At 54.2% G+C, this 12,858-nt stretch overlaps 1 protein-coding gene across 1 annotated transcript in view; it reads right to left on the reverse strand.

The window, feature by feature from the left end:
* Positions 1–270: 270 nt before the first annotated feature.
* Col4a1 (collagen type IV alpha 1 chain) overlaps positions 271–12,858 on the reverse strand; it is a 127,032-nt gene continuing 114,444 nt past the window's right edge. The window contains exons 45-52 of the mRNA XM_042697057.1: positions 12,447–12,518; positions 11,046–11,174; positions 10,102–10,200; positions 8,594–8,806; positions 7,495–7,672; positions 3,221–3,335; positions 2,232–2,404; positions 271–1,748 (exon numbers count right to left, since the gene is read on the reverse strand). Coding sequence (XP_042552991.1) covers positions 1,667–1,748; positions 2,232–2,404; positions 3,221–3,335; positions 7,495–7,672; positions 8,594–8,806; positions 10,102–10,200; positions 11,046–11,174; positions 12,447–12,518 — 1,061 coding nt within the window. The 3' untranslated portion in view covers positions 271–1,666. The remainder of the gene's footprint in view (positions 1,749–2,231; positions 2,405–3,220; positions 3,336–7,494; positions 7,673–8,593; positions 8,807–10,101; positions 10,201–11,045; positions 11,175–12,446; positions 12,519–12,858) is intronic.

Here is a 12,858-nt window from a genome sequence, read left to right on the forward strand (position 1 = left end):
CTCCATCCCAGCCCCAGCCCACATCCTCACCGGCCCAGAACTGGAGTCACATGTGGAGGCTAGGTGTGCTTGCACCTCTGCCTTCTGTGCGCCCCCCACACACTGGTGGCCAGTGCAGCCATGGACAGAGGGTTGAGCTGTGGGCTGAGCTCCAGACAGCCAGGCAGGAAGGAGCAAGGCAGGTCCTGAGAGAAGCCCAGGTGGAGGTGCCCTCCCCCTCCCCACCCCATTTACCACTCTCCCATGGAAGAAGTGCAAATGAAAATGATCTAAGGAATGCAAAGCTTACACGTTTATTAGCAGCCAGGGCAGCAGCCATTCTTTTAATGCTCTTGTGGCCACACTAGCAACAAATTCATATAAAAGCTTAATTTTTATACAAATAGTTTTATTACAAATTTGAATTCTTACGAAATACACATTTAAAGAAATTACATAAAAGGCCTTAGTAGTCTTTTTGTTGTTTTTTTTTTTTCCTTAAGCAACGTTTTGGAGAGTTTTAGTGAAATGTCATTTCAAGCATGGTGGTTGGACTCTGCCCTGTGCCCTCCATCTGCTCCCAGAGACACAGCCCAGAGCCTCGGAGTGGCCTCGTGTATTCGTGTGTGGAAATGCGGGTATTTTGGTTCACCAGAGCTGCTTTTCAAGTCTGGAGGCAACATGAGGAGCCTAATGGAGGCCTGTAAGGTTGTTCTGAGGTCAAGTCATTCAGTTTGTGGTTAGCGTTGAAACCCTGAAAATACTTAATACAGAATAAAAACAGTAAGCACATCTCATCGCCATAGACACCATTGTCAGCAGCCCGGGCCGGCTGTGGACACATCACTTTGGTTTGGAAATGAACGAGGAAGGCTGCCCTGTCCGCTTGGCTTCCTAGTGCTCGAAACAAGGGGGAGGGACATAATCTGAAAAAGGACTCTTGGGAAGCTCTAGGTAACCGTGGAACTCACTAGAACTTGTCCTGCCTGATTGCTGACATCTATATAAATTACTAATATATATATATATATTTAATTTCTGACTACATGTGGACCATCGCTGCTCCACAGGCACCAGGCTGGCTACAGAAGCGGCAGTGGAGAGACGGAAATCTAGGTGTGGGAATGGGAAGGGATGGTAGCTAAGTCTGGGATTCCATTTGGAGGTCTGAGGAAGCCATTTTTACACGGCTCTTCCTTGGATACACTGAGAGCCCCGGGTGGTGAAGCACTAGACAGGGATAGAAACAGACATTCCTACAGGGGTGGAGGACTCATCTGTGGGACACAGGCAGACGGTGGTAGCCAAGCTGTACGAAAGGCACCGCCCACCCCTAGCACCTTTGGTTTCTGATGGAGTTCTCAGCTCACACATCAGTGCACCGCATTGTACAACGTTATGTATATTTTATTTAATCAAAAGTGCCATTTGGTATGCCACTATGGGAAGCTTATCGTTGTTGGGTTTTTTTTCCCTGTTGTTGTTTTTTTTTTTCCTTCAGCAAGTAGAGGCCAATGAAGCGGGGTGTGTTAGTCACGCAAATTCCTAGAAGGCACTTTATGGTTTCATACTGGACAGTGAGGTACACAGGATAGACATCTGGGATTCACTGCTGTTACAGATGGAAAGAGGAGGAGGAGGAGGAAGGGGTAGCACCATGTTGCGACGCAGCGCAGAGCTGGCGGCATTATGTTCTCCTCATGCACACTTGGCAGCGGCTGACGTGGGTTCGCAGCTCCCCGGCCTTCAGGGTGGACGGCGTGGGCTTCCTGAGGGGAGGGGGAGGTGGCAACAGAGTCAACCGCTAGCACCACCACCTCACGGCCCATGTACCGCCCCCCACCCCGTGATGACAACCACGGACTGCCACCTCCCTGCACCTGGGGCCAGTACCCCAGGGTCTGCGGCAGGGCTCCACGCCACACAGGGCACCAGGGACGCCATTCCCACGTCCAGGCTGTGCAACCTGAGGGCCTGAGCCGGTCAGAGCACAGCTGAGGTCTGCTTTGGTAGGCAAATATATTCAAATGTGCTAGAAACCCAGGAAATGGCCTCTTTCCTTCCCCAGTTTTTTAATCCGTGAAAGGATTAAGACTGGTCAGCGCAGGGTTGCCCTGACAATCATCTGGGGCACAGCACGGTGTAAAATACACAACGCCACCCACGGAGGTGGTGCGAAGGCGTCCGTGAGACTCTGCCTGGGAGGGCGTTACGGTCCCAGCGCCCTCTGCAGGAGGGGCATTGCCACTTACTTGAACATCTCACTTCTCTCGATGGTGGCGAGCCAAAAGCTGTAGGCGTTGGCGTAGTAATTGCAGGTCCCACGGCCGTGGCACTCGATGAACGGCGCGCTTCTAAACTCTTCCAGACAGGACCCGGGGGATGCCAAGGCTTGGCCAGAGCCTTCAGCACCGGCACTGGTATGCTGTGGGGACAGACAGACACACACACAGACACACACACAGACACACACACACACACATGCTCTGTGAGTCGAACATTCCCTCTCCAAAGACCAGCCAAGGCCCATTGTCCCAGGAAGGCTCGTGTCTGCGGGGAAGCAATGTGCCCTGGCCACATGGGATGTCCCGGGCACACCCTCTGTGACTATACCCCAACACCTCTGTGGTCCACTGGCTCTGCTGCCACACCGGGACACGAGGCACTGTACACAGACCAGAGAGGAGGCGTTGGCAGCCCCTCTACCAGCAGGGGGCTAGGGGGAGAGGGAGAAGCCACCCGGTGGAAAGCAGTCCAGAGGCCCACATTCACCCAAGGCCCGGCCTGGCCGTCCCCCGGGGCATGGATAGAGAATGTCCCCCCCAAGGATGCTCAGTGGGTGGACAGCTCACACCAGGGTTGGCACAAGCAGTGTAACCCTCACCCTACCAGCGCAGAACTGGTGTTCATTCCAGCATCTCCTGGCAAGGAGGGGATGTCTGCCACCACCCTGTGCCCTCTCTCCCTGACACCCTGTTAATAAAACCCATGTCCTTCATAGCTCTTCCCTTCTCTTTTCTGGGGGCTTTTGGCAGGAGGAGCTAGGTAGACTGCTGGTTCTGAGCTGAGGGCAGCAGGGCTTTGGTCTCCACAGGAGCACGGCCAAGAGAGCACGAGCTGACTGCAGACCCTGCAGTGCTCAGCACAGCCGGCCAGGCAGGGAGGAGCACCCCCAAAACGTGATCAGAGAACCCAGGCCCCCCCAAAGCTTGACTGGGACACAGTGAAGACCAGCACTCACCATCACGAAGGAATAGCCGATCCACAGCGAGGACCACCCGTTGGGGCACGGTGGGATCTGGATGGTCTGACTGTGCACGGCCATCACCATGGCCGGCGCCTCACACACCGCACACCTGCCGGGAGGGGGCAGCGGTTAGCATGGAGGACAGCACAGGACTGGCTGACCACAGGGACACTCATTCATCCACAGTCTTCTGGCTGAACTCTGACCCGGAAGAACATGCACCCATGCCCAACCCAGGCTCAGAGCCTCTCCTGGGCCACACAAGCCCGTCTCAGTATTAAAACAGTCCCAACAGGTGTTATTTCCCATGGCCCCACAGGAGAGGAAGCGCCTTTGCTCTGAGCCTGGCCAGAGGCACCGGGCTGCAGCTGACTTATGGCTTGTGCTGTCTCCTTGCATGCTTCAGGGACTCCCAGGTTTTTATCAGTCCACAGAATTAATGGAATGGGTGGAGTGTGTTCTCTCTCTCTCTCTCCTGGCATCGAGCAGTTGTGCCACACTAGGGACAGTCTTCCCAGCAGGAGTGTGCTTGGTGTCTGTGGTGGACGGTGCCTGTCCTCGTGCTCTCCCTGCTCCATCTTCCCTCCCGAGAGCACCTGCTCAGGATCCAAGGCCAATGCAAGGTCGGAGCAGGCAAGGGTCCGCCCGGCCCGGTGCACAACTGCTCCCCAACTAAAACCTACAGTGTTCTAAGGCTTGCCCTGATACGGGAGCCTGCATGGGCGTGGGTGCTGTGCTTCGAAGATGATAAACACCAGCAGCAAAATAATTACACCCAATTCACCAAGTGAACCATGTTAGCCGTGCTGCTGAATGAGTACAAATGGTGTTAATAATTATGGCCGGGTGTGCGCACCTCCTGCCTGAGAATGGAAGCGGGTGGGAGACACGATTAGTCATCCTGTCTTGTGTGTGTGTGTGTGTGTGTGTGTGTGTGTGTGTGTGTGTGCCCGTGCACGCACGCACAGGTGTACATGTGTGATTTCCTACTTGATTCACACAAATGTAGATGAATTAAAAGGTTCAGTTAAACATTAGTCACTGAGCTGGGGCTTGTCTAGTCGCTGCCATCTGCCTCTCAGATTCGAAAAGCAGAATGGCTGAGGGAAGGGCTGTATTTCCCAGGCTGCCATGAGGCTGAGGAAGTGGAAGGCCAGGCGTGGGTGGGCCTGCCTTTGTAAGGGTGGCCGAGGGCATGGCAACCCCACGGCAGGCACCTCAGACATGACACCCCAGAAAGGAGGAGCAGGCGTTTAGCATGGAGAAGGAGGGGGCAGGGCGGGCCAGGGCCTCTTCAACCCGAGGCGGCCACACTCTCCAGGTTCTGTCTGAAGACGCTAAGGCCACACCTAGTGTCAAAGCCTGGGTTGGGGCCTGGGCTCTCCTCACACTCAGACCCTGGTCTCCACTCTGGGGATTACACAATCATGGATTATGACTGGCCTGCAGAAAGCCAGAGAAAGCACTCGGGAAGCTGTGCTTTCCATCAGGACAGAGTGGAGGCTGTTCCCTTCCCGCGAAGGGTTCCTATTTGTTTCCAGGCCTTCCCGGGGAGAGGGGAAGGTTTGAGTGTCCAGATGCTGTTGGAAACCCTGTTACAGTCAGCTCGGAAAACTGTACTGTGTGACCCAGTGTGACATGGTGAGACACGGTATGACACAGTGCAACACAGTGCACAGGACCTGAGGACCCTGGACGTGACCCAGGGCCCTTCAGGCTGTGCCTGTTGCTATGGGCCTCTGACGGACATGGAAATCCCTGCCGCATAGAGTCCCAGGGGATGGAATCCACTTAGAATCTTGCTTGGCCTCAGAAGCAGGTTGTGCTCAGGGAAACACGTGCCTAAGACACAGTCTGGACCCGACACGGGGCATCATCACCCATGCAAGGTTCCCAACGTTCCCAACTGAGTCAAGGCCAAGGCCAATGCTCTTATCAGAGCCAATGGGAAACATAAATGAACATGTTCTACCTGTCATCCCAGGGAAGCTAGAAGAGAAAACAGCAAGGGGTTAGTTCTCTCCCTGTGCCCAACGCCTGGACAACAGTGAAGCTCTGGAAAGCAGCAAATGATATTCTCCAGCGTGTGACCCACAAAACAAGTTTTTTGATAGCTTTAAACAGAAAAAAATCAAAGAGCCAGTGGCTCAAGCCTGCAATCTCTGCCACCTGGGAGACAGCTCTCTGAGAATGGCAATCTGAGGCTAGCCTAGGCAAAAAGCTCATGACTAGGCACGTGACTAGGCACGGTGGTGAGTGACTGTCATCCCAACTAGGGGGGGGGGGGGGGAGGTGGGAAACACAGATAGGAAGAACAGGACCCAGGTCCAGCCAGGTGTGAAGTAAGACCCTAGCTTAAAAATCACTAATGTGGAAAGAGCTAGCAGAATGGCTCAAACAGTTAAATGCCTGCCTAGCACACGTGACGCCCTGAGTTCAAACTTCAGCGCCACATACGCACACACATAACCAAGAAAGCTGGCAAGAGATGTAACACGAGGACACAGGGCCCCATAACACAGCCCTGTCGGGCACACACCATGCCGCCGTGTTCCCCGGAGATGGAAGTGCCCTGAAGGGGGGGTGGTGGACAGGGGGCGGCTGTGGGGGCCGGGTCTCCGCTGGCCTTCACGTGCATGTGGTGGCACTTGCCTCTCTCCAGGGAAGGCGGAGAGCCAGACTCCTCCTCAGGCCGGTTGCTAAGGGAGCCTTCCCTGGCTTCTCCTCTTTCTTACCCTTTCTTCTGTGGTGTCAAAGTAGAGTGGGGAGATAGCCCCTGTCAAATGCATTTGTTCACTGGCCGCTTGTTACAGCTAGACGCCCAACGCTTAATTAGAAAGAGACAGAGGCAGGGCACGCGTGTGTGTCTCCAGAGACGTGCACCTGGCACCAGTGCTGCGAGGGGCTAACCCTGGGAATTGCTCAGTGGGGACCAGGCATTCTTGCTGAGAGAATGTCAGCCCACGGGGGTGAAAACTGGTGGGACTAGGAGAACGTGTGACAGACCTTACTTCTGCCTATTTGTGGAATGTGGTTAAGTTTTTTATGTATAAAATCAACATACATAACTCTGTGCATGAAGCATGGATTCACACAAAATAATAACCAGGTAAGACCGAATCATGCCTATGGCATTTCAATTACATGGCCACCACCTCACAACCGCTGGGACAGCTTCTATCTAAAGCAAAAGCAAACAGACACCAGCCAGGGTGGACGAGGACGTGAAGAATCCGGACTCCAGGCACCGCTGGTGCTGTGTCGGGATGTGGCCATGATGGAGAACAGCGGGAAGTTTCTCAAAAAATTGAAAATCATATTCCCATGGGCTTTGGCAAATCCGCTTCTGGATATATACCTAAAATTTCTAAAAGCAAGACCCTGGAGTGGACACCGTGTTTGAGGCAGACAAGACACAGAAGCAAGCCAGATCTGCACTGGCAGATGCGTGAACGAAGACTATATCCACACAGCAGGATATTACTTGGTCTTTAAAAAGGAAGGAAAGCCAGGTATAGCGGCGGCGTGTGCCTGTAATCCTAGCTACTCGAGAGGCTGAGATCTGAGGATTGCAGTTTGAAACCAAGATTGGCAGAAAAGTTGGACACGCTGATCTCCAATGGACCACCAAAAAACCAGAAGTGGAGCTGTGGCTAAAATGGTAGAGCACTAGCCTTGAGGAAAAGAGCTCTAGGAATAACACCCAGGCCCTGAGTTCAAGTCTCAGAATTGGCACAAAAATATAAAAAAGGAGATTCTGATACACATGATTGACCCACAAAGGATGTGATGCGGGGTGAAATAAAGCCACTCAGCAAAGGACAAAGGGCAAATGTCATAGCATTCCAGTTTTGTGAGGCCTCGGGGGTCAAATTCAGAGACAGAAAGCAGAATAGTGGGCGCTGGATGAGGGGAGGATGCTCAGGTTTAGTGGGCGCTGACAGCAAGGGTGCTCAGTGATTAGTGAGCACAGTCTGGGTTTGGTAAGACAAACTAAAGGATGGTATGGCACAATGTGCTGCTGACCGGGGCGCTCAGGCGTGGTAAGATGGTACATGTCGTAAGAAAGCATGGGATTACACCGTCATTGAAAATAATTCACTTTTCAAAAGGTCATGGGAGCAGGCATGGCCTTGCAGGAGGCCATTGCTTTTCCTTGGAGGGAGCGTGCTTAACGGCGGGGAATAAGCCAGGCTCTGACGGCTGGGAGCTGGTAGGATTCCGTCCTCCCCCCCTCCCCCCCATTGTGCTCACCAGGCCCGCCTTACCTGCTGATGAACGGCCGGATGCCGTCCCCAGTGATGGGCGCCATGGACATGGGCATGGGCTCGGGGGTGGACAGCCAGTAGGAGTAGTCGTTCCGCGAGGCAAAGTTGCACACGTTATTGATGTTACAGAACAGGAAGGGCATGGTGCTGAACTTGCGCAGGCAGCTGCCAGCCGTGCCTGTGTGGGACAGATGCCATGAGTGCCCTCAACCACTGGGACAGACACCATGCACACCATCAACCACTGGAGACAGACACTCAACCACTGGGACAGACACCATGCACACCGTCAACCACTGGAGACAGACACTTCAACCACTGGGACAGATGCCGTGAGCACCCTCAACCACTGGGGACAGACATCATGCACACCGTCAACCACTGGGGACAGACTGACCCACCCGTCATCCAGGTACACCTTACTCATGCCATTAAACTGGAGATTGGAACGATTCCTTCTTATTAGAAAGAATTGGCCGTGTAGATGATATGAATGTAGATGAGCAGGGCGTAAATGCAAAGCGAGTGTAAAGAATGATGTAAGACAAATTTGGTAAAGGGAAATGAACCCAGATCACCAGAAGGGAGAAACCTTTCCTACTGGACCTCTGGAAAGACTTCACATCCAGATGACCGGTACGGTACACAGTGACCCCCACCCTCACTGAAGATGCAGAGGTGCCCTCATACGGCATCTTAGATTTCACCCTTGGCCCGGGACACCCTAACTGCTGTGCATGCACAGAGAGGGGCGGCGGTGGGCTGTGGCGTGGGTAGAAGGGACAGTGGGAACAGAGTCAGAGGGACAGAGAGGGGCTGCGGGAATTTGGGGCAGAACAGATGTGTTTCCAGAAGACCCACAGAGATGCTGCCTTATCTCAAGAGCAGTAGTGCCAGCTGTTGAGCATGCACCCCAGGGATCCCGACCCTACCCTGAAACACAAGATCCAACGTTTTACTAAGTACACATGCTCAAGGAATCTGCCCTGGTTCCCAGCTTCCCACGAGTGCAGTGGAAGTATCATGGTGGCAGAGGTGAGGTTGGCAAGTTCGGTGGTCAGGATCACCGCCGAGGAGAAGATCAGACGCAGATTCTTACCCAGGTCCTGCCCGTGGGCCCGCTCATTGCCTTGCACGTAGAGCAGCGAGTACCCATGGTAAAGAATCTTGGTTCCAGGAGGACAGGATGGGTCTTCTGTTGTCTGACTGTGTCTGGTCACGAGGAAGCCGTGGTCCACAGATGGCGTGCCCGGAGGCCCCATGGAGCCGGGCAGCCCATCGGGCCCCGGGGGCCCGGGAAACCCTCTGGGACCTGAGGACAGAAGGCAAATGGATGCTCCCGGTCAACACCTTCAAATGCATTTTTTCAAAGAGCTGGTAGTAGTTTATACCTCCAGGGTGTATCTGGCCCTTCTACACCACAAAGGAAGTACTTATAAAAGTGCATAGCATCCTCCTTCAGACCCCTTCCTTCCTCTCTCTCTCTCTCTCTCTCTTTCTCTCTCTCTCTCTCTATCTCCCCCGCCTCTCACACTGTCCTTGGGCTTAAATTCAGTGTTACCACTTGAGCCATAGCCCCAGCCCCTTTGCTTGAGCTGTTTTAAGTTACGGTCTCATGCTTCTACCTTGGGCTGGTCTCTGACTGTGATCCATCTTCCTTTTTACCTTCTACATGGCTGAGATCACAAATGGAAGCCACCACAACAGCTATGGGGTTAAGATGGAGTCTTGGTAACTTTTTTCCCAGGCTGGCCTCAAACTGAGATACTCCCAATCTCTACCTTCCCAGTAGCTGGGATTACAGGCACGTTATACCATGCTCAGCTAGCTCCTCCTTTGTATACTTCTCGGGATGGCTTTACAGACACAGGGACGGCACTAAGCATGTGCTCAAACATTTGGGTCCATGAGGAAAGGGACGAGAGGAACATAAACATGAATAAATGAAAATAACCCAGTGGTGTGGTTCTGTGCGTGCCGTTCACAGGGAATTCAATGGCTCCTTGAAGTGCAGACATGATGGAATTATGAAAATAGCCTTGCTTCAGGCTGACAGCCTGTGTATGTGGGAGGGGGGTAGAGTGGGGGACACTGGTCCCTCCATCTCCAGGGGCAAAGCTGTGTCACACGGAAGCTGGCAGGGATCTACAGAGAGGGGTGCTCCCGGGATGCCCTCATCCTCGGCAGCGTCATTGGGGGAGCTCCCCAGGGTAAAAAGAGACACCGTGTCCGTCCCAGGAGACACAGTGGCCCCTCGGCCAACACTGACATGATCATTTGGGGGTTGGCTTCCTTCCACTGGCCGTGACTGACACAGAACGTTGTCTGTAGCTGCAGCCCTCGTCTCTCTTAGAACACCATGCGGGCCACCACTCCTGGCCCCGCCTCCGGAAAAATGTGCTCCTTGACCAACATGCAACTACACAGAAGACAGTGGCTGGTGCAGCCATGCGCCTCCTTCTCCTAAGACAGAGACTTTCCTTGGAAACTCTCAGGAGTATTTGTTAGTTCGTGTTGCAGTTTTCTCGGTGCCCTAGACCGCTGTTCCTAACCTGAGCTGTTCCTAACAGCTCAAGGGTAATTCGCCAGGAGGCAGGTGCCACCTACCTGGGGGCCCGAAAGGTCCGGTCTCTCCTTTCTGGCCAGGGGCACCGTCGAAGCCAGGGGCGCCCGGGGGCCCGGGAACACCCGCTGAGCCGGTCACACCTGTGGTAGAGGAGAAAGACTTGGTGATCAGGCCCTGAGTTATCTGTTCCTCTTTCTTCCCTTCTTGAATGTCCTTTTGGTGTGTAGGGGACAAGCCCGAGGCCTTCCTCACAGGTGACCGGGCTTACCCAGATGCGTGCACTCTGCATGAACCCCCTCCCCACACGCCTCTGAGTGGGGTGCTCTGGGAGCTCCCCCAACTTGCTCAGGGCTCCTGCTGGGCTGCTTGATGGATGGGTGTGGAGAAGGCCGGGCGAGGGGGACTGAGACCTGACAGCCTGCCGTGCTTGGGTGTGGCGGTGTCTATGTGGCAGGATGTCACGCCTGCGTGTGTGAGTGGCTGGCACTGAGCGTCTCACGATGCCGCTCGGTGCCTCCTTCACCCCCTCTCCCCACCATGAGCAACCCCTGAAACAGGAATGGCCTGGCTCCACACAGACCATCTGGGGAGGGTGTGTGGGGACACGGGAGGGGAGTGCGGAGCCCACCGAGGGACCCCAGCTGCTCAGGGAGCAGGGAGGCAGAGCCCGCAGGGCACTTCCCATGCCCTTCCTGCTGCTTGGGGTGGGGCTCTGCTGCACGTGGCTTGCGCCATTTGCACCGAAGGTGGACATGTTGGGTTGCGGGTTCTAGTGTTCCTGGTTGGACTTCTTTTTAGGGGGCAGGGAGGAGTGGGGGGGGGTCCTCTCAGAAACTTTGCTTACTTCTGATGTACACGAAGGAAAGTCGCACTCAAATGTGTATCTATGCTCCAATCCTAAGCAAGTAGACCAGGGGAAGTCCCACCCCCCTCAGGGGAAGTCCCACCCCCTACCCATGCCCCTGCACACCCCAAGGTTCCTCACCTTGCTGCCCTTTGGGGCCTGGGGGTCCTTGGAGCCCTTTCAGGCCTGGGGGACCCTCAGGACCAGGGAGCCCTGGCTCTCCCTTGAGGACATCATACGGACCAGGGGGGCCCGGGGGACCGGGAAGACCTGTGGGGGTGAAAAGGGGGTGATCAGGTTCCCATCAACAAGCCGAGGTAAGTCCACATGTCCGCGCCTTTCCAAAGCAAGGCCAGTGTGACGGCAGCAGGAGGAGTTCCTCACAGCACACACGTGCCGTTGGACTGTGGGACTGGGGCTCGAACTCAGAGCCTTGTACTTGCTGGCCTCCCCTCTGCCACATTCCTACCCGTTCATCTGTTCTTTTTTTTTTTTTTTTTGTCGGTCATGGTGCTTGAACTCTGGGCCTGGGCGCTGTCCCTCAGCTCTTCAGCTCAAGGCGAGCGCTCTACCACTTGAGCTACAGCGCCACTTCCAGTTTTCTGGTGGTTTATTGGAGATAGGAGTCTCACGGTCTCTCCTGCCCGGGCTGGCTTTGAACCGCGATCCTCAGATCTCAGCCTCCTGAGTAGCTAGGATTACAGGTGTGAGCCACCAGCGCCCGGCTCATCTGTTCTTCTTATGTCTTTTTTACTTAACGCCCTACGTGCTTGAACCTGGAGACACTGGATCACCAGTGTGGACCATCCACTCCACGGTGGGACCATGAGCCGCCACCAGCTCTTCCCGAACACTGCCCCAACACAGCGTGCCCCACCACCGGAGGCAGCCCACTCTGGCTTGGAGATCCAGTCTGGGCTATCGCCTTAGCTGAGCTCTGCCTCATGGCGGCCACTGTCCCAACTTTCCAGTGGTGAGTGAACTCGGTTCTACCATGAGTATCGTATATTGATTCAGTCTGAAGGACACCTCAGCCTCCTCTCCTCCTAACACTCCTACTCCCTTCCTCCTCCCAGCCACGTTCTCCACCTCTTTCCCCAACATTCACCTCTTAGTGCCTTTGGCTCTTCATCCTGTAGCCTAGAACATAGCTTTGAAGACTAAAGTGGGCCCTAGAAATATGGTCTGTTGGGCAGGAGGTAATGGGCGAAGGACAACTATTCTCTTCCAGGATTATTTTGGTTTTTGGGACCCCCAATCCCTGCCAACCCCTGTGGTAAATCTACTGATGTCTGGCCAGAACTTGTGCAAATGGGACGGCCCGCAACAGGCTGGGTCTGGAGCTGGTGTTATGCCAGCCACCCTCCTCCTTCCCCTCAACTCTCCAAGTTACAAATCAGACTTTGAAGAGACGCTGCTGGCTAGAAATGTCAAGGATAGGTTCCTAATGTGCTGGGTGCTACTAGATTTCCAGTCATTTCCCATGATTCTGTGTGTTCCCAGAGCAGTGGGGAAGACCTGGGGGTTAACAAGTTCTCCTACCTTTGGAGCCAGGTATGCCTTGATCTCCCTGGTCTCCCTTCAGTCCTTGGAGGCCGGGAAGACCTTTCTGACCTAGGCAAAAGGAGACATTGCCTTTGTACAGCATCTGATAACATGCAAACATTTGTACATGTGTTTACATGCACGTTCACATCTATGCCACGCACATGCACGGGCACGTGCACACAGGCACAGGTACACACTCACCCAGGAGCATGTCTGCATGGACCTGCATACATTTATACAGACACAATGTATGCATCCATACATTGTGTCCATATGTATGCATACACATATAGTCATGTACACATATATTCGTGTGTACATACATGTACTTCTGTACATTGAACTCAGATTTGCTGAACCCAGAAGGCAGACTGCTCCAATCAAGCAGCGAATGACAAGATGGTCA

Source organism: Dipodomys spectabilis, unplaced genomic scaffold (genome assembly GCF_019054845.1).
Source record: "Dipodomys spectabilis isolate Male_0828 unplaced genomic scaffold, ASM1905484v1 ptg000215l, whole genome shotgun sequence".
Classification (NCBI taxonomy): Eukaryota; Metazoa; Chordata; class Mammalia; order Rodentia; family Heteromyidae; genus Dipodomys; species Dipodomys spectabilis.